This window comes from Schistocerca americana, chromosome 9, assembly GCF_021461395.2.
Source record: "Schistocerca americana isolate TAMUIC-IGC-003095 chromosome 9, iqSchAmer2.1, whole genome shotgun sequence".
Lineage (NCBI taxonomy): Eukaryota > Metazoa > Arthropoda > Insecta > Orthoptera > Acrididae > Schistocerca > Schistocerca americana.
In genome coordinates, this window is record NC_060127.1 from 55,943,757 (window position 1) to 55,964,906 (window position 21,150).

Sequence of the window (21,150 nt, forward strand, 5' to 3'; positions counted from 1 at the left end):
CACAGCACAGTCAGTGATTTTCATACAGAGCGCTACGTGGTGGTGGCGTTGCCAACATAAAAACCTAAACAGACTACTTACAGAATCTATATCTGTACTCCACACAACACCTTACTGCGTATGGCGTAGGGTACTTCTGGTATCACCAATACTTTCCTTACTTCCGTGTCCCATTTGCAAATTGTGCTCAATAATGACAGCTGTCGCTAAACCTCCGTGTAGAGTGTCTTAATAGTTTCCAAATTGAATGCCCTCCTGTTTTGGTACCAAAACATCCGCCAATTGCTTCAACGATGTTGGAACTGGAAATCTGCTCTTCACTCTCCGCTGTTAAACTTCTCGTAATGGTTCAGTGATGTTGACGTCTGACGATTCTGCTGGTCACGAAAGATGTTTTATGGTATTCTGATACTCCACAAGCCAATTCTGAACCTTTTTCGGCTGTGTGTATGGGTTCATTATTATCTTGGAATACGGCAGTGTTTGGCAACAATATGCACGTCATTGTCAAGCTATTCATTTGCAGTAACCCAACCTGTGAAGGTAACGGAAGGGCCAGCTGAATACCACGATTTAGCCGCCCAAATCATAACGGAATCTCCACCACTTGCTTGACTGTAAGAAGCAGGCAGGCCGAATAGTAGGTTTCCTTTGAGTTTCTCCATATATGAACCCGGTCGTTTGTAGTTACCACTGTAAACAATGATTAATTGGACCATACCACATTTTTCCAATCACCGAGTGTCCAGGTTTTATGGTCGTGGCACCGCTTCTTTCGCAGCTTTGCGTTGCCTCCCGTTACTAACTTCGTCACAGTAGCAGCCCTTTTATGAAAGTTACCCTCGTGATGTTCCCACTGTACTATTTATGTCGACACAGTTTTTCTCACGTGAGAGTTGCGTTTTGCAGTCACTTTTGCCGCGATAGTTTTACGAGTATGTTGTCCGGCAACATCACTTTTTAATGCTCTTCGGTCTCTGTCAGTTAACTTCGGCTTTCCCCCACAATTCCTCCTCGCCGATCGTATTTTACCAAAAACATGTATTACGTGCGCATTTGTTACTGTGGAGGCCGTCACTGATGGTCCCGCTAACCGCACACCAACGCGTTGCCTTTTTGAAGTCAGAGAGATCAAATACTTCACATACCGCTAACCGCCGCAGAACAAAGAGTATAATACACTAAAACAGGGCTTCCCAACCTTTTCAGCTGGCGGACTCCTTCTTCAGTCGATAATCCATGGCGGACCCCTAGTCAGTCAAGAGCACAGTAACTTCAAATTTCAGAGCGAAGCCCATGGGAACTGAAAGCTTCATAATGCAGGTGCCATGTTCCCAATGACCCCACTCCCTCCCCCCGAAGTATCAATACTCTTTGGTTTAGAGATGAATGAAAACAACCTGAAATTAACGATCCAATTGGAACTCTCACTGTATCCAGACACTTACTAGTGGATTTACTCCCTTTGTTCAACACACTATAGCCTGATTAAAATTACTTGGTATTTGAAATTTCATACGATGGACCTGTCCTCCTCCAAGAACAATCAACGTCACGTCCAAACTGTTCGCTGTTGACAAGCTGTCGCTTATGGTCTGTTCATTTCCACTATTTAGCTACTGTTATGAAAGGAGCATGCATATTTCGTAACAGTCGTGTGTGTGTGTGGGGGGGGGGGGGGGGGTCGTGAAATCCGAAGAAAAATGTTCAAATGTATGTAAAGTCTTCATGGGATCGTCCTCCTTCCTCATTCATTTCAACTGGAAACATCCCTTGTGAAAGCGAAGGAGAAACTGCACCCTTCTTCAGTGATCCTGACTTCAGCCACCGGTCCATGTTAGAAGTAATAAACTGGTCAAAAATCGACTTATGAAATAGGTAGTGCACTGACAAGGCAAGTTTAACATTTAATGATGCCTGGGGCCGCATACCTGCCAGCGAGCGCTGTGATTGGTCGACAAACCTCGCTCTGCGCATGCGTAAAAGGTTTCAGCGCATTCTAGCGCCGTGAGCCAGTGCACAAACGACCCCCGTATTGTTGCTAAACAGTCGATCAGAGAAGCCGCATTCTCCGGCACGAAACTGTGTATACGTTCTCACTTAGGAACCGCAAAGAGTGCTTGGGGATACGACCTGAAGTAAAAGTACACATGTTTTTCACACGAAAAAAAAGTGATGAATTTGATTTTCACATTTTTATTCAATAATTTTACTCATTATTTGACACGATTTGGTGAAGGGCGACCGCGGACTCCCTAGAAAGAGCCCCTAAGGGATTCGCGGACTATAGGTTGGGAAGCCCTGCACTAAAAGATAACTTCCAAGACGTAGCACGTCAACTGTGCACTGCTGCCGCCTGTAAGCATTGGTGCCAACTTGCAACACAACGAAATGTATATTGCATGGTGTTCATACTATTTTGTTAGGCGACCCTTCACGGAACATACACTCTCTGTACTGCACAACACCTCTTCTGTATCCTATGCATCGGAGGTTTGTTGAGCATCTCCGTATCTCTTGCACCAACTAAGCGATCTCGTGACAAAATGCGCTGCTCATCGCTAAATCTTATGTGTCTCTTCTATTAATCTAATTTGGTAAGTGTTCCAAACTGATGAACAGCACTCAAGAATTAGTAGAACAAGTATTTTTTCCAGCTATTTGTTTCGTGGATGAATTATATTTCCTCAACATTTTCCCAATGGATCTGCATCTAGATCTACGTCATACACCGCAAGCCTCCTAGCGGTGTGTGGCGGAGGGTACTTTCGGTACCACTATCTGATCTCTCCAACCCTGTTCCACTCGCGAATAGTGCGTAGGAAGAATGACTGTCGGTAAGCCTCTGTATTGGCTCTAATTTCTCGAATTTTCTCCTCCTGGTGAATACGCGAGATGTATTGGGGAGGGGGGGGGGGGGGGGAAGTAACATGTTGTCCGACTCCTCCTGAAAAGTGCTGCCCCGAAATTTCAATAGTAACTCTCTCCGTGATGCACAACGTCTCTCTTGTAACGTCTGCCAGTGGAGTTTGTTTAGCATCTCCGTAACGCTCTCTCGCCAGCTAAACGATCCCGTGACGAAACGCGCCGCTCTTCGTTGGATCTTCTATATCTCCTCTATCAGTCATACCTGATTGGGATCCCAGATAGATGAACATTACTCAAGAATCTGGGGAACAAGCGCCTTATAAGCCACCTCTTTCGTGGATGAGTTACATTTCCTTAAGATCATTCCAATGAAACTGAGTCTGGTGTCTGCTTTTCCAGTATCTGTTTTATATGGTCATTCCACTTAAGGTCGCTCTGTATAGTTACGCCTAGATATTTTACGGCAGATGCTGTCTGCAGCTGTTTGTCATTAATAGTGTAGCTGTACAGCAGTGGATTTCTTTTCCTATGTACGCACAATATGTCACATTTATTTACGTTCAGGATCAGCTGCAAGAGCCTGCACCAATCATCAATTCTATGCAGGTCGTTCAGGAAATTCTGGCGTCCATTAACGGTCATAAAATATCCAATCTACGTCTGCCTGTTCAACGTGGTCATTAGTGGTGTACGTTACATAGAATCCACCGGAAGAACTTCCTGATATCTGGAGCTGCTCCAGTTGACAGTAGGAGACCGTGGCCTGAGTAACTCTCTGCATTTGGGGCTCTGCATGAACCGTTTGCTCATTTAGTTGAGAGTAGTATTCTCTTGCTCCAGGTGCGTTTCTTTCCTTGGTAGCAGATTCATTCGCTATCGCGGAAGTGTACGTTCTAGTACGCTTAAGTAAAATTAATTCCCGTGTAGGTACATCCAAGCTATGGCATTTGATCCCACGGATACAACATATATACTGCCTGACAAAAAAAGTAAAGCTACCAACAGACACAGTCGGATGTCACATGAATGTTCGAACACGCACACAACACTGATGGATGTATGAAAGGTGAAAGTAACGAGTTTCTGCGAGAGGCAGATCAGTTACCAGAGAGCTACAATACTTTTTGTGTTTACAGTTGTTACCATGCCTGGTAGAATATATAAAGGACGTGAATAGCATCAGATGTCGACTGATCACTGTGAAGAAGACGGAGATGCCGTGTACTCGTGTGAGACAACGTTATCAGCAAATGACAGAATTTGGTAGGAGCCTCATTGCGCGTCTCCATTTGACCAGCTGGTCGAATCGTGCAACCTCCAGATTTGTGGGGCTTTGGAACTGGCAGTGGCTCGATATACGATTGTACAGGGACGTGAGGGAGGGCATACTCTACGTCAAGGTTCCGGTCGGCCACTGGGAAGTATCGTGGTATTGTACACCAAGTACGTCCTAAATCCCACTGTGCCTGCCACCCGAGAACAAGTAGTGCACTCCCTGCAACAATTCTGTCATCCTGCGCCACTGGTCGGAGGCTATAGCAGCCGGACTAAGGGATTACCGTTCCATACCGCCGTAACAGCACAACCAAAACGGCTGCTTTTGGAGTGTTTCCGTGGCAATGGACTGCAGAGATGAATCGTGGTTCTGCACTGCCCCAGGCGACCGTTGTGGACGAGTATGGCAGCGAGCAAGGCTGGCGTCATAGTGTGGGGAGCCATAGGGTATTATTTCGGATCACGGCTGGTAGTGACGTCACAACGGTACGTCACGGACATCCTGAGTCCTCACGTGTTACGTTTCACGTGACACTACTGTGGCGCCATTACCCGACAGTACAGTGTTCGTCCATACGTGGCTCGTGTCACTACGAACTGCCTGCGCGATGTTGTACTACTGTATCAACAATATCCCCAATCTGTCCTCGATGGAACGTGCGCAGGATCAACTCGGACGTCAACTCCGTCCCAGTCCCAATGTCGAGGATACTGAGGACCGGTGCCGGCCGAAGTGGCCGTGCGGTTAAAGGCGCTACAGTCTGGAACCGCAAGACCGCTACGGTCGCAGGTTCGAATCCTGCCTCGGGCATGGATGTTTGTGATGTCCTTAGGTTAGTTAGGTTTAACTAGTTCTAAGTTCTAGGGGACTAATGACCTCAGCAGTTGAGTCCCATAGTGCTCAGAGCCATTTGAACCATCTGAGGACCGGTTACAGCAGTCGGGGGCCAGCTTACCTCAGGAGGACATCCCTCCCAACCGAATCAGCGCATATAACCAGGCCAGAGGGAGAGCAATATCGTACTCATAAAGGGGCTCATAATGCCGAGATGTCGGTGCTTCACTTTTTTGTCAGGTGGTGTATTCTGATACTAAGGGATCTTGTAATTTGGAAGGAAGACTACTGCCACGAATGTGCAGAGAGCCGATATCGTTGCTGGCGGAGTGCGGATGACCGATAAGGTATAGTGAAGGAGCGGGGCTCGTGTGCCGGCAGGTGGACGGCTCGATGCTGGGGGCGGCGGCGTGCGGCGATGGCAGCCGGCCGGCGTCGCGGCGCTCGTCCGGCGGGGGCGGCGACGGCGACGGCGGGAGGCGGCGGAGGCGGCGCCCCGAGGACGGCCCGCCGCTGCTGCTGCCCAACGTCAGCCCGGTGGTCAGCCCCGCGGAGCGCGAGCTGCTCGCCGCCAAGGAGCGCGCGCTCGCCGAGGAGGTGCGCCGCACTCACCCTGCCCTCTCCACACTCTGCCCTTCTTATTCCTGTTCCGTAATTCTTCATCTTCATGTTCCGTTCCTCACCCTCTTCCTCTCCATTTCTTTCTCCTCCTCCTCCTCCTCTACTTCCTCTTCTTCTTCGAGTTCCACATTCTTATTCTCTCCATTTGTATCTTATTCCTTAATATCTTAGTCTTCTTCCCCTACTCCTCTTCCTTCCTCTAGCTATTCATGTTCTGTAGTTCATTTTCTTTATGTTTCATACTTCTTTGTAGTTTACTTATTTTTCGTCTTCTTCTTTCTCCTCCTCTTACTCCTCCTGTTCGTTTTCTGCTTCTTCTTATCTTACGCTCTCTTTCCTCCTCTCTTTCCATTATTTCTTCTTCTTTATCTTCTGCTTCTTCATGTTTAATATTATTACATCTCCTTCCTTCTCCTCCGTTTCCTCTTCTTTGTCTTCTTTTAATTCCATATTTCTTCCTTCTTTTCTTCCTTCTTTCCTTCTTCCTCTTCCTCCTTCTAAGCTCCTCAGTATTCCAAAAATCCTCCCCATCTTTTTCTTCTTCTTCTTCTCCTCCTTCTTCTTTATTGGTGTTCCATGTTTCTTCTTCTTACTTTCCTCTAATTCTTCATGTTGCATATGTCTTCTTCGTCAGCATATTGCCTATTTATTCTCCTTTATCCTCCTGTTCCTCCTCCTCCTCAATTTCCTCCTCTCCTCCCCCTCCTTCCCCTCCTCCTTCTCCTCCCCTCATTTATTCTTTTTCTATCTATTCATCTCTTTCTTTTCCTTCAAGATCCATAGTTCTTCTTTTTATCTTACTCCTTTTCCTCTTACAATTTCGCTGCTTTTCAACCACTCGTTATTCCAACAGCTACTACCTCAATTTAATCAGAAATGTCTGAAATAAATCTGAATGGTCTATTGTGCAAGTGTACTACATGGATAGCAGAGAATAAACGATCACATTTATTTGACTCTAAAGCGGTATTAAGTCGCCCACCATATCAAATATTTAATCTTTGCGGCACTCAGGAAACCTATTGTCGTCAACTCTATTGTTATTATTATTGAAATAATTAATTTCCATTCTGCATACGAAACGTAAATCAGTATTATTGTCTCACAAAAGGAAACCCTAAACAACCTATGATGTGGCGTAAAGACATCCTCGTCATGAAACAATATGTCACGTAATGCAAAGATGACAAGTAAGAAACTCACTGAGACATTGCTCCAGCGCCGGCCGCGGTGGCCGTCCGGTTCTAGGCGCTTCAGTCCGGAACCGCGGGACTGCTACGGTCGTAGGTTCGAATCCTGCCTCGGGCATGGATGTGTGTGATGTCCTTAGGTTAGTTAGGTTTAGGTAGTTCTAAGTTCTAGGGGACTGATGACCTAAGATGTTAAGTCCCATAGTGCTCAGAGCCATTTGAACCATTGCTCCAGCATGACACTGTCGCTCGGCTGATAACTCAACAATATTTCATTACTGGAAGAATGCTTTGGTAAATTATATATGAGAATACTATTTTGATAGAATTAAACTGTATTGGGAAACCCGGAGATAAAATACGAATAATTATTCACATGGTGCGTAGCATGGTCAAATAGAAGAAAAAATAGATAAAAGGGCTACAGAAATTGCCGTGTCTTCTTTGGAGCTGGTTCAGTTATATTCGTAGAGCGGTCAAGAGGTAATCTGTACAACTAACAAGACAATAATTTGGTAACATTTTACATGTCCGGAAAATTAAAGTATACTTTTCAAATATGTCGAAAAAAATGTAAAGGAAGGGTGTCAAAAAGGGCTAATCCTGAAAGTGATATAATGAAGTACAGCCATTACTTTCATATGAAATAGGAAATAATTGTTCAAACTTTATTTTTGTTCTGCTGGGGATAACCGGTTTTGGCTACAACAAGGTTCACAAAGCAAGATCCCAGACCACATGGCTGTCAGTGCTTGGAGATACTGTGCACTATTGTAAGCTATCTGTTAGCAACTGCCGGCCGAAGTGGCCGTGCGGTTAAAGGCGCTGCAGTCTGGAACCGCAGGACCGCTACGGTCGCAGGTTCGAATCCTGCCTTGGGCATGGATGTTTGTGATGTCCTTAGGTTAGTTAGGTTTAACTAGTTCTAAGTTCTAGGGGACTAATGACCTCAGCAGTTGAGTCCCATAGTGCTCAGAGCCATTTGAACCATTTGTTAGCAACTGCTGATCGTTGCCTCCAGTAGAACGAAAGGATACTGGCTCACAAAAAAAATTAATCACGCAGAAGGGGAAGAGGAAGGAGGAAAAGAAGTAAAATTTCACAGGTTGAGAGGGTATATGATGATAGTTCAGAGATTACAAAATCGAATCAGATTTATGAAGAACTTGGTATATGAGCTCACTTGTTGGTACGACGTAACACCCCTTTGCCTTTCGTTCGTGCACTCACTTGGTTGGGAAGGGAGTCATAGGGTCGTGCTACCATCTCCTGAGTCAAGTTGGTCCAGAACTGTTGCAACTGGACCTCGATATCTAGGATACTGGCACTGGGACAGGGATGATGTCCACGCTGGTCAGATACATATTATAACCGGCACAAATCCAAGGGTACTGCTAGCGTTGGGAGAACCTCAACATCATCCAGGCTGTTCATTGAGACGCGTACCGTTTGTGGACGAGCATAGCCCTGTTGAAAAATCCTCGCACGGTACCGTGACGCGAGAGGTAACTTGGGTGAGTGCAGCATGTCTGTGACGTGCCGTTGTGACTTTAGAGTTCCCTCAGTCACTACCAGCTGAGACCTAAAGTCACACACGATGGCTCCCTATACGGTGACGCCAGGAGTAACACAGCTCCGCCTCTCCAAAACACTGCAAGAATGAGGCTTCTCCCCTGGTGGCCGCCACACTCGCTGACGATGGTCATCTTTGGAAGTGCACAACCGTGACTCATCACTGAACGCGATGCGGCGCCATTCATCAGCAGTCCGTGCTTCCTGGTCACAGCACCACTCGGAACGCAGCTGTTTGTGTTGTGGTGTTGTGTTAACGGCAGCCTACGCGTGGGACGGTAATTGCCTCGTCCGGTTGCCGTGAGTCTTCGGCCAGTGGTGTGGGATGACAGAGAATGTCGCAGGGACGCCATCACATAGTGTTGGGTGGCAGGCGCAAACGTGAAGGGGCTCCGATCTGCTCAGTGCACAGTACGACGATCCTCCATTGTGGCGGTCATACGTAGTAGGCTGGAATCTTGACGACGAGTAGGCCTGCCTTCATGTTGCCACGTAGTACTAACGCCACTATCATGTCAGACTGCCCCACAAATATGGATATCGAACGTGTCGACCAACTGCCCAAATGGAGACCGACAATGAGAACCTTTTCAAACACTGTCAGGTGCTGATGACACTGTCTCACACGAGTGTGCGTCAGGCTTTACAGTAATCCCTGAACATCTGACGGTACTGACGTCCCTCATATACCCTATCAGGCTTAGTAACAACGCTCTGGTAACTGCTCTCTGGTGACCATTCTGCCTCTTACAACGAATTCCGAGTCTAGTGATTTAAATACCCACCGATGATATGTACACCTACGGAGTTTAATTGACATCTGCATCCAAATACACACTCCAGAACCCGCCTTACGGTGTGTGGTGGAGGGCATCTTGTACTACTACCAGACATTTCCTTTCCTGTTCCATTCGCAAACAGAGCGAGGATAAAACGTCTCTCCATATGCCTCTCGTATTTCATCTCCGTGGTCCTTACGCGAAATGTATGCTGGCGGCAGCAGAATCGTTCTGCAGCCAGCACCAAACGGCGGTTCTCTAAATTTTCTGAGTAGTCTTCCCTGACAACATCTGTGCCTTGCCTCCAGGGATTCCCGTTTGAGTTCCCGGAGCATCTCCGCAACCACTAGTTGTTCGAGCATATGAGTAACAAATATAGCAGCCCACCTCCGAATTCCTTCTATATCTTCCTTCAGCCCAACCTGGTGCGGATCCCAAACACTCGAAAGCACTCCGTCGTCAGGCCACAATTGGCCTACCGGGACCATCCGACCGCCGTGTCATCCTCCGAGGAGGATGCGGATAGGAGGGGCGTGGGGTCAGCACACCGCTCTCCCAGTCGTTATGATGGTATTCTTGACCGAAGCCACTACTATTCGGTCGAGTAGCTCCTCAATTGGGATCACGAGGCTGAGTGCACCCCGAAAAATGGCAACAGGGCATGGCGGCTGGATGGTGACCCATCCAAGTGCCGGCCACGCCCAACAGCGCTTAACTTCGGTGTATCCACTGCGGCAAGGCCGTTGCCTCAAACATTCGAAAAGTACTCAAGAATAGGTCACACTACCGTCCTATATGCAGTCTCCTTACAGATGACTCACAATGACTCCCAATAAAGCAAAGACGACCATCCGCCATCCCTACTGCAATCATCAGACGCTCGTTCCATCTCACATCGCTTTGCAACGTTATGCCCACATATTTAATCGACTTGACTGTGGCAAGGAGGACACTACTAACGCTGTATCCAAACATTACAGGTTTGTTTTTCCTACTCATTCTCATAAACTTACTTTTTTCCACATTTAGAGCCAGATCTCATTCATCACACCAACTAGAAATTTTGTCTGAGTCATCTTGTATCCTCTACAGTCACTCAACTTCGACATGTTCCTATACACCACAGTATCGTCGGCAAACAACCGCAGATCCGTGCCCATCATGTCCATCAGATCCTTTATGTATGTAGAGAATTATGGCGGTCCTACCATACTTCCCTGGGGCGGTTGTGGGACCCGACCGCTCCCACTAGGTGCTTTGCTTGTATCAGGCAGTGCGAATCGTTGTTGTGCCCTTACTTACAACGACTGTCGTTCCAACACGATACCCACAATTTCTCGCATAACGATTGTCTGCGAGGTAATGCAGCTGGCGCTGCCGGCAGGTGGTGCGCGAGCTGGAGAGCCGGCGGGCCGAGAAGCCGGCGGCGCCCGCGTCGCTCAGCCTGCCGGTGTCGCCGCCGCCCACGGGCGCCGCCCCCTCGCGCACGCCGTCGGCGTCGCCCAAGCCGTCGCGCCGCCCCCAGCGCGGCGCCCTGCGCGACGCCGACTCGCGCACGCCGTCGCCCGGCTCCGTGTCGCGCAAGAGCTCGTTCGCCTCGCTCTTCCGCAGGGGCGGCGGGGGCGGCAGCAGCGGGGGCGGCGAGACCACGCCCTCCACCGTCGTCAGCCCGGAGTCGCCCACCGGCTCCACCGGTGTCCGCCGCAACAAGTCCGGAAGGTGAGCGAGACAGTTACTGCGCATTCTGTTAGGGGTCGCACACCTCTACTGCACGCAATGTAGCCTAATGTTGCCGACCCGTTTCTTTGTCCCACGTCGGGCGCCAGTGGTGTAATGGAGTGAATCGTGCGGTAGCCCTCCCGTCTTGTCCACTGTTTAGAGCAGGGGTCTCCAAACTTTTTAGTCCGCGGGCCACATTGACTCCTCCACGAGGTCATAAGGGCCAAGATCTACTTATTGGGATTAAAGCACCCTAGCACTCATTGATCACCGTAATGTAAGGCTAAAGGAAAGATGAAATTGCAAAAATCTAAGGTTGTGGGAATAGCTAGCAATGAAACGAACTACGATTTTTATTTAATTACGTAATTTTGATTGGTGAACGTACCTGACCGAAATTCTGGCGTATTTCACCGACAAAAAAGTAAGTCACTGCACATTCTTCACGAAAGCGTCCTGCAAAGTTAACGAAATCTCAAAATCATTGTTAGCAACACTATTACTGCAAGACATAACAGAGGTAGAGTATGTCAACGTATTGTTATTTCAAGCGGCGCAACAATAAGTTTAGTTATGTAGTCTTGTAGCGAGTAGAAGAGCCAATGTCGCGGTGTATTGGTCGCGATAGGCCTCGAAAGTCAATTGTTGGCAGTATAGGTACCACCTCAAATATTTGGCGGGCCAGATAGCGGGGGTGTCCTGCCAGCTAACGCGGGCCGGTTCGCCGGCCCTCGCGGGCCGGTTTCGGCCCGCGGGCCGTAGTTTGGAGACCCCTGGTTTAGAGGTTGCTTGGGGGCCAGACCACCGAAGGTAAACCAACAACGGATAAACTTGTAGAATTTGAAAAACGGTGATTGAAAGAAAAGTGATGGATAGGAATATAACATCGATACGAATAAAATTCCTTATTTATACATATTTTAATAGAATAAGTAGATAAAGTTATTGCCCAATAGAACACACAGCGTTGGCCTTGATGGAAGATACGTACAGGGTGATTCAAAAAGGACGTTACAACTTTAAAAATTCTTGTAAATTAATTGCAAGAAGATACAGAGCTGGGTTTAGTGTTATTTTGTAGATAAACACATCAAGTTTTTTTTTGTTTTTTTTTTAACCTTAAACTAAAGCAGTTGGATGTTGCTTCCGTTGGTTGTCCTGCACACATCCCATCGGAAGTCAATTTCTTCCCAAACTCACTGCAACATTGCAGATGTAACTTGTTCAGTGGCAGCGTAAATTCTTCCTCTAAGTTCAGGTAGAGAAGCTGGCACAGGAGGTACAAACACGACACCCTTGATGAATCCCCATAGAAGAATCGAGTGGCGTCAGGCCTCGGGAACGTGGGAGCCACGCAGTTGGCGTGTCACGGCCAATCCATCGACCTGGAAAGCGGTCACTGACAAAATCCCGGACGTCAGCCAGGTAGTGGGGTGGTGTACCATCTTGTATGAAGTGAACATTTCGTTCAAGGTCATCCTCACCGATCTGTGGCATCAAAAATTGTTGTAACGTATCCAGGTACACTATCCCAATGATGGTTCTCTCACGGGAAAGAAAGGGGCCGTACATTTTTTACGTGCGCATATTTGTGCGTTTTTAATATATGTTTTTTTTTTCTACCGCACGGCAGTACCCCACGAGAGGCAATTATTTTGCAATAATGTACAATATTCTGTAATAATGTCCGACGCCGACATCAGTTCACGTAGTTTTCATGCACGGATATTCTATAATCGAAGCTCCTCCGTTGCCGATTTGTTGGCTACCTGAAGATGCGCGGGTAGGTCCGAATAGGGATATCGGGAGTCACAGAGATTTTACACGCAAATATTCCGGTGATAAAACGATGCATGTCACATTCCACCACCTTCTAGCATCTCTAAATCCATTCATCTCGACATTCTAGAGAATGGCAGTTGAAGAAATTAAAAGATGTACTTTTCGAACCATCTCCCAGTGAAAACCCGACAGCAACCCCTCTGATAGCAATAATGATACGAGCAGGTTTATACGATTTCGATTGAAAATTTAAAATATGGAATAAAACATTTCCATACGGCAATTTCAACTTCTAATCGTTATCAGTGACATTAAAATACTTTAAATCTGATGTTTCACGAGAATCCGCTAAATATGCCACTTTTGAACTGCCAAATTGGATCCGCCATTTTGAATTTTGTAATTCCTACCTCGGATTCGTAATCAGCAGCTCAAAAAACAGAGTTTTATACAATTTAATTTTAGATCCGTTTGTCTAGTACGTCCAGATTTTGAAGCTATTTGGTCCAGCGTGCGTCTCCCCCCGAATGCGAGTCCAGTAGGGAGAAGTCACGGGGTTCCATGTCAGGAGAATACGGGATGACGGTGAGGCAAAATGTGAAAACCCAAAGGAGCATCATGCGCGAGTGTGTCTGCTGTGCAGAAAGAGCTACGGCGTTGCCTTCAACCAAAACTCTCCCTCAGACAGCTTCCCTGTGACGATCCGCACGCACAGCCTCCCGTAACCTCGCCAGGAAATTTCGGCAACAAGCTCCTGTCACGGGTTGCTCCTTATAAACGGAATCTGTTAGCGCCACACTATGGCAGCCCCAAAAGCCGCTCAGTGTAACCTTGCCCCAGAGTGAGTGGATTTCATCTTTTCCGGTTTTAGTGAATTCACAATTTTCCATGCTTAAAAATCGTTGAGATAAACCCTAAAGAAGGCATCCTGATTGGTCTGACGCAGCTGTAACATTTCCACTGCGGTCCCATTTCGGCAGGCATTCAGCACACGTGTCAGCAGTCGTGGAAGTCAGCGGACGGCGAACCTTGTCGTGTAACGGGCTGAAAAATGAGCCATGACTGATTTCCCCTTTTTCCACTATAGAATCGACTTAAACAATACGGCCTTCGAGCACAGGGACCTCCGCTTTTCTTGCAACTGCCGATGCTTCATGGAGATGTTGTCTTCGACATTCAATTATGTCTGACCACCCTCGAAGCTTCTCCGCCACTTGACATCCGTGCCCTATGATGGTGTATTCTAGTCATATGCTTCCACTAATTCTGCATGGATTGTTGCACCGTTGTTCCTCATCAAATGCAAGAAACTAACTATCGTACTGTAGTGCACGTTATCTACGCACTGCAGAATTTGGCTTTGGCTTCTCTGGCAGTGTGCTACTGCACTGTGATGGAAAAAAGTAATTACACAACCTTGCTTTTTTCTAGATGACAGTGAAAACGTCATGACTACTCCCATGCTGACTACACTGCCTGATCAAAAGTGTCTGGACACCTACAAGCGGAAGGTAATACGCAAAAGTCCACACTTTTCCTTTATGACGGCTTGAAATCTGGTGGTGGCACTTTCAATGAGGTGCCTGAATGGAATTCTTCCTCAAGAGCCCAAGCCAAAGAAGGCAGTGACACTGGACTTTCTGCCTCCACCAAAAGGTGTCCCATTGGGTTCAGACCAAGACCTTCAGCACGCCAGTCATTTCATGAACGTTGCTGTCGAGAAACCATTCTCTCACAAGTGCTGCTTTGCAGCATGGTGCTGCGTCATGATGATACAAATAATCATTGTCTACAAACTGTACATAATACACACTGTGTTCCACGTTTTCACAGGAGCGATAAGGGGACAATACCTTTTTTTTTTTTTTTTTTTTTTTTTTTTTTTGTCAACAGTCTACTAACTGGTTTGATGCGGCCCGCCACGAATTCCTTTCCTGTGCTAACCTCTTCATCTCAGAGTAGCACTTGCAACCTACGTCCTCAATTATTTGCTTGACGTATTCCAATCCCTCTCTTCCTCTACAGTTTTTGCCCTCTACAGCTCCCTCTAGTACCATGGAAATCATTCCCTCATGTCTTAGCAGATGTCCTATCATCCTGTCCCTTCTCCTTATCAGTGTTTTCCACATATTCTTTTCCTCTCCGATTCTGCGTAGAACCTCCTCATTCCTTACCTTATCAGTCCACCTAATTTTCAACATTCGTCTGTAGCACCACATCTCAAATGCTTCGATTTTCTTCTGTTCCGGTTTTCCCACAGTCCATGTTTCACTACCATACAATGCTGTACTCCAGACGTACATCCTCAGAAATTTCTTCCTCAAATTAAGGCCGGTATTTGATATTAGTAGACTTCTCTTGGCCAGAAATGCCTTTTTTGCCATAGCGAGTCTGCTTTTGATGTCCTCTTTGCTCCGTCCGTCATTGGTTATTTCACTGCCTAGGTAGCAGAATTCCTTAACTTCATTGACTTCGTGACCATCAATCCTGATGTCAAGTTTCTCGCTGTTCTCTTTTCAACTACTTCTCATTACCTTCGTCTTTCTCCGATTTACTCTCAAACCATACTTTGTACTCATTAGACTGTTCATTCCGTTCAGCAGATCATTTAATTCTTCTTCACTTTCACTCAGGATAGCAATGTCATCAGCGAATCGTATCATTGATATCCTTTCACCTTGTATTTTAATTCCACTCCTGAACCTTTCTTTTATTTCCATCTTTGCTTCCTCGATGTACAGATTGAAGAGTAGGGGCGAAAGGCTACAGCCTTGTCTTAAACCTTCTTAATACGAGCACTTCGTTCTTGATCGTCCACTCTCATTATTCCCACTTGATTGTTGTACATATTGTATATGACCCGTCTCTCCCTATAGCTTACCCCTACTTTTTTCAGAATCTCGAACAGCTTGCACCATTTTATATTGTCGAACGCTTTTTCCAGGTCGACAAATCCTATGAAAGTGTCTTGATTTTTCTTTAGCCTTGCTTCCATTATTAGCCGTAACGTCAGAATTGCCTCTCTCGTCCCTTTACTTTTCCTAAAGCCAAACTGATCGTCACCTAGCGCATTCTCAATTTTCTTTTCCATTCTTCTCTATATTATTCTTGTAAGCAGCTTCGATGCATGAACTGTTAAGCTGATTGTGCGATAATTCTCGCACTTGTCAGCTCTTGCCGTCTTCGGAATTGTGTGGATGATGCTTTTCCGAAAGTCAGATGGTATATCGCCAGACTCATATATTCTACACACCAACGTGAATAGTCCTTTTGTTGCCACTTCCCCCAATGATTTTAGAAATTCTGATGGAATGTTATCTATCCCTTCTGCCTTATTTGACCGTAAGTCCTCCAAAGCTCTTTTAAATTCCGATTCTAATACTGGATCCCCTATCTCTTCTAAATCGACTCCTGTTTCTTCTTCCATCACATCAGACAAATCTTCACCCTCATAGAGGCTTTCAATGTATTCTTTCCACCTATCTGCTCTCTCCTCTGCATTTAACAGTGGAATTCCCGTTGCACTCTTAATGTTACCACCGTTGCTTTTAATGTCACCAAAGGTTGTTTTGACTTTCCTGTATGCTGAGTCTGTCCTTCCGATCTTTTTCGGTGTCTTCACATTTTTCCTGCAGCCATTTCGTCTTAGCTTCCCTGCACTTCCTATTTATTTCATTCCTCAGCGACTTGTATTTCTGTATCCCTGATTTTCCCGGAACATGTTTGTACTTCCTCCTTTCATCAATCAACTGAGGTATTTCTTCTGTTACCCACGGTTTCTTCGCAGCTACCTTCTTTGTACCTATGTTTCCCTTCCCAACTTCTGTGATGGCCCTTTTTAGAGATGCCCATTCCTCTTCAACTGTACTGCCTACTGCGCTATTCCTTATTACTGTATCTATAGCGTTAGAGAACTTCAAACGTATCTCGTCATTCCTTAGTACTTCTGTATCCCACTTCTTTGCGTATTGATTCTTCCTGACTAATGTCTTGAACTTTAGCATACTCTTCATCACTACTATATTGTGATCTGAGTCTATATCTGCTCCTGGGTACGCCTTACAATCCAGTATCTGATTTCGGAATCTCTGTCTGACGATGATGTAATCTAATTGAAATCTTCCCGTATCTCCCGGCCTTTTCCAAGTATACCTCCTCCTCTTGTGATTCTTGAACAGGGTATTCGCTATTACTAGCTGAAACTTGTTACAGAACTCAATTAATCTTTCTCCTCTTTCATCCCTTGTCCCAAGCCCATATTCTCCTGTAAACTTTTCTTCTACTCCTTCCCCTACAACTGCATTCCAGTCGCCCATGACGATTAGATTTTCGTCCCCCTTTACATACTGCATTACCCTTTCAATATCCTCATACACTTTCTCTATCTGTTCATCTTCAGCTTGCGACGTCGGCATGTATACCTGAACTATCGTTGTCGGTGTTGGTCTGCTGTCGATTCTGATTAGAACGACCCGGTCACTGAACTGTTCACAGTAACACACCCTCTGCCCTACCTTCCTTCTCATAACGAATCCTACGCCTGTTATACCATTTTCTGCTGCTGTTGATATTACCCTATACTCATCTGACCAGAAATCCTTGTCTTCCTTCCACTTCACTTCACTGACCCCTACTATATCTAGGTTGAGCCTTTGCGTTTCCCTTTTCAGATTTTCTAGTTTCCCTACCTCGTTCAAGCTTCTGATATTCCACGCCCCGACTCGTAGAACGTTATCCTTTCGTTGATTATTCAATCTTTTTCTCATGGTTACCTCCACCTTGGCAGTCCCCTCCCGGAGATCCGAATGGGGGACTATGCTGGAATCTTTTGCCAATGGAGAGATCATCATGACACTTCTTCAATTACAGGCCACATGTCCTGTGGATACACGTTACGTGTCTTTAACGCAGTGGTTTCCATTGCCTCTGCATCCTCATGTCGTTGATCATTGCTGATTCTTCCGCCTTTAGGGGCAATGTCCCACCCCTAGGACAAGAGAGTGCCCTGAACCTCTATCCGCTCCTCCGCCCTCTTTGACAAGGCCGTTGGCAGAATGAGGCTGACTTCTTATGCCGGAAGTCTTCGGCCGCCAATGCTGATTATTTATCATACCCTAACGAAGAGATACGTCCACATACCATAATATCATCATCTCCATATTTCACTATTGGCACTACACGTGATGGCCTAATATTCTCCAGGCATTCGCCAAACCAAAACTCGCCTATCTGATTGCCACAGGATTTAGAGCGTTTCGTCGCTCAAAATCACTCCTTTCCAATCATGCGCCGTCCAGTGGCGTCGTTCTTTGTACCAGATCAAGTGCCACTTCGTGGCGACCACTGAAATGTGTGGCTCCTGAGGAGCTGCTCCACCATTGTACAGGCAGTCACAGAGCTGGCTGGATTGATGGTAGCACTTCAGAACTCACTAATGACTGCTTCTGCTGATTTCATGCGATGTTTTTATCATCACTCTCTGTACAGCTCGACGGCCCATGGCCATCAGTTCATGAGGTCTGCCTGGTGCTAGTTTGGCTGTGGTTGTTCCTCGGTGTTTCCAATTCGCATTTACGTCAGCAGCGGTCGAGTGGGGCAGCCTTAGAAGGAATGAAATGTCGATAATGGATGAAGTACTCCAATGAGTATCCCACGTTCGAACTCACTGAACATTCCTGATGGACTCAAATGCTGTTACCACTCTACTGACAGTGCTCCCTTACCATCTTTATACTGGTGCCCACCTCTCCTGACATTTAGTGGTCAATTACGCACATAATAGGGGTTCTGGATAGTTTCCATCAGACAGTATTTCTTCGACTACCCGCCAGGGTAGCCGAGAGCGCTAACGCGCTGCTTCCTGGACTCGGGTAGGCGCGCCGGCCCCCTGATCGAATCCGCCAAGCGGATTAACAACGACGGCCGGTGTGCCGGCCAGCCTGGATGTGGTTTTTAGGCGGTTTTCCACGTCCTACAAGGTGAATACCGGGCTGGTCCCCACGTCCCGCCTCAGTTACACGACTCGCAGGCATTTGAAACACATTCCCACTATTTCACGATTTACACTTGACACAGACTGCTCGGGTACACTACTTCCGTCCCGGGGGGTACGGGTTGGCGGCAGGAAGGGCATCCGGCCACCCCTTCCAATTAACCGTGCCAAATCCGTACTTAACCCTGCCGACCCTGCGCACCATGCGGGATAAAGGCGGTAGCGACAGAAAGTATTTCTTCGACTGTACCAAGTGCAGTGGTAGTCGACCTGCTGCATTTCCCCCTCTCTGTTCTTTTGGGATAAATGTCGCCTGCAGTATGTAAGCTGTTAGAAGGGTATGCACGTGGACAGCTACGGCGAGCGTGCTTACTCAGCCGCGCACTGCTTGCTAGACTCGGTAGGACAGTGACGTGCCAGAGTACTGGTTGACGCTGTGCCGTGCCGTGGTGTGCCCAGCAGCTTCTCCACCATCCTGGGCGACGGCTTCCGCGAGAGGTCTCGGTCGCGGAGCAAGAGCCGCGAGCGCCAGCAGCCGGCGCAGCAGCAGGAGGGCAAGCCGCGCTCCAAGGGCGTCTTCTCGGCGCTCTTCAAGAAGAAGGATCGCAAGAAGGCCGGCCACGCCGAGCAGCCGTCTCCGGGAGACCTGCCGTCGCCGGAGTCCAGGGTATGCAGCCGTAGGATAAAGAAGCGACGCCACCTCAAAGGAACATCCAAAACCATCTCTAGCATCCACCTCCAATGTAGGATAGAGAGAACCTCAACATCCAATAGCACCAAACAGTGTTGCACAGAATTCAGTCTAGGGAAACCTCCAATAGCGTTTGTGTCCAATACACATCTATAGCCTAGAGTAACGCCACCAGCCTACCATCTGACAGCACGTAACACGTACAGAGGACTTGCAAGATACAACTAATTTATTACTGATCAACAGTTTTACCCAAATGGCACAGTATGTACCCAAAAACTTTGTACAAGTGTCTCTTATTCACAAATCAGAAAAATACATTACACAATACCTTTCTAATTAAATTAGGTGCAAACAAGAACTTCTTATAAGCGCTTCAATAATAAAAGGTAAAATCAGTTTCATTTAACAAAGGGCACTTGAATAATAAAGGTGAAATAAGTTTCTTCTAAATAGGTCACCTGGGCAAGCGCAATAGGGCAATTCACATAATTTCCAATTTCCGCTACCCATCAAGCATTTCTCTAAGTTCAATTCCCGCTGCACGTAAGGTATAATTCAGAACACTAGTCTCCTTCCTTTATGGTTTTGAAGGTAAATATATAAGCAGTACAGCAAACGGAACAGACGCCTTGGCGTCTCAATGCAGAGGATATTTAACTTAATGCAAGATCCCCACTCACTGCAATCCGAAGAACTCAGTGGCCGCCGTATCGGTTGCCATTTTTCCCGCGGCCAAAAGAACCTTCCGTTCCCTCTGGTACTGGTCGGCCGAGGCGTCGTACTCTGGACATCGATTTAGACACGGACTAGGTGCCCGCTGCAGTGCTGCAACAGAAAATCACGAACACACAGCCACAGCCAAAAGAAACAATGTTAACAGCCCCAGAATATAGTAAGATAAAATTCTACGAAGATAGATCACATCAAGACAAACGCAAAATAAAAATGGTTAAAAGCATTAACTGTAGACTTCAAATTTCAAAATATGTAAAATTGCCTCAGCACAAACAGACTAGTTTTAAAAGGATAACGATAATACAAAGCATAATATTATTACACCTGTACGTCGCAGTTCTAATACAGTATTGACACTCATAAGAAAAGGTAGAAGCTAGTGATAACACGGGTAGGCTCGAGTGCAAAACTATAAAGCTTGAATGTCTACTTCTTCAATAGACAGCTGCGTGGTACACAGTTCTATTCCACTAACCAAAATGAATAACACATTGCTCAGCACCCTGTGTAGAAGACCATGGCCCAGGCACGCCTCAAGAACTTGCAATAACAGGCCCGCTTCCGCACTCCGAGCCACATACACCGGTCAAATCCAGTTGACTCCACGCAAACACGAGTTTCACCCTCCGAGCAGCGACACGTACCGGCCGTTCCGAAGCCAAAACCCAGTCTCCCGCCAGCCCACCGGCACCACCACCGGCCAACGAGCCAAAGATAAGCAACGCCATGGGGAAACAATCGATCCGGGTGAATCGAACGGAGAAAGCAACTAGCGCCGGCGCCTCTCCACGTATAACATGGCAGGGAAACCGCAAACATCACATGCATCCAGTACAGAGTATTAGAATCATCTGCAGCGTCTACATTTGCTATGGGATAGAGACTGGCCAACATCTCAACATCCAGTAGTACAGCGCAGGGTTACATCCACTTCACGGAAGAAAACCTCCGACATCACATGTGTCTAATACAGAGCACACAGGCACCTGTAACTTCTGCCTCCACTGTGAGACAGAAAACCAGCAATGTCTTAACATCCAGTAACTCACTGCAAGGTTACAGTAATTTCATGGTAGAGAAACCTCCAA

The 21,150-nt window shown here is 46.8% G+C and overlaps 1 protein-coding gene across 1 annotated transcript in view; it reads left to right on the forward strand.

The window, feature by feature from the left end:
• The window catches only part of LOC124550625 (serine/arginine repetitive matrix protein 2-like), a 237,764-nt gene that overhangs the window by 73,563 nt on the left and 143,051 nt on the right, over nt 1-21,150 (forward strand). Inside the window, exons 6-8 of the mRNA XM_047125347.1 lie at nt 5,480-5,629; nt 10,525-10,859; nt 19,093-19,300. Of these exons, the coding sequence (XP_046981303.1) occupies nt 5,480-5,629; nt 10,525-10,859; nt 19,093-19,300 (693 nt within the window). The remainder of the gene's footprint in view (nt 1-5,479; nt 5,630-10,524; nt 10,860-19,092; nt 19,301-21,150) is intronic.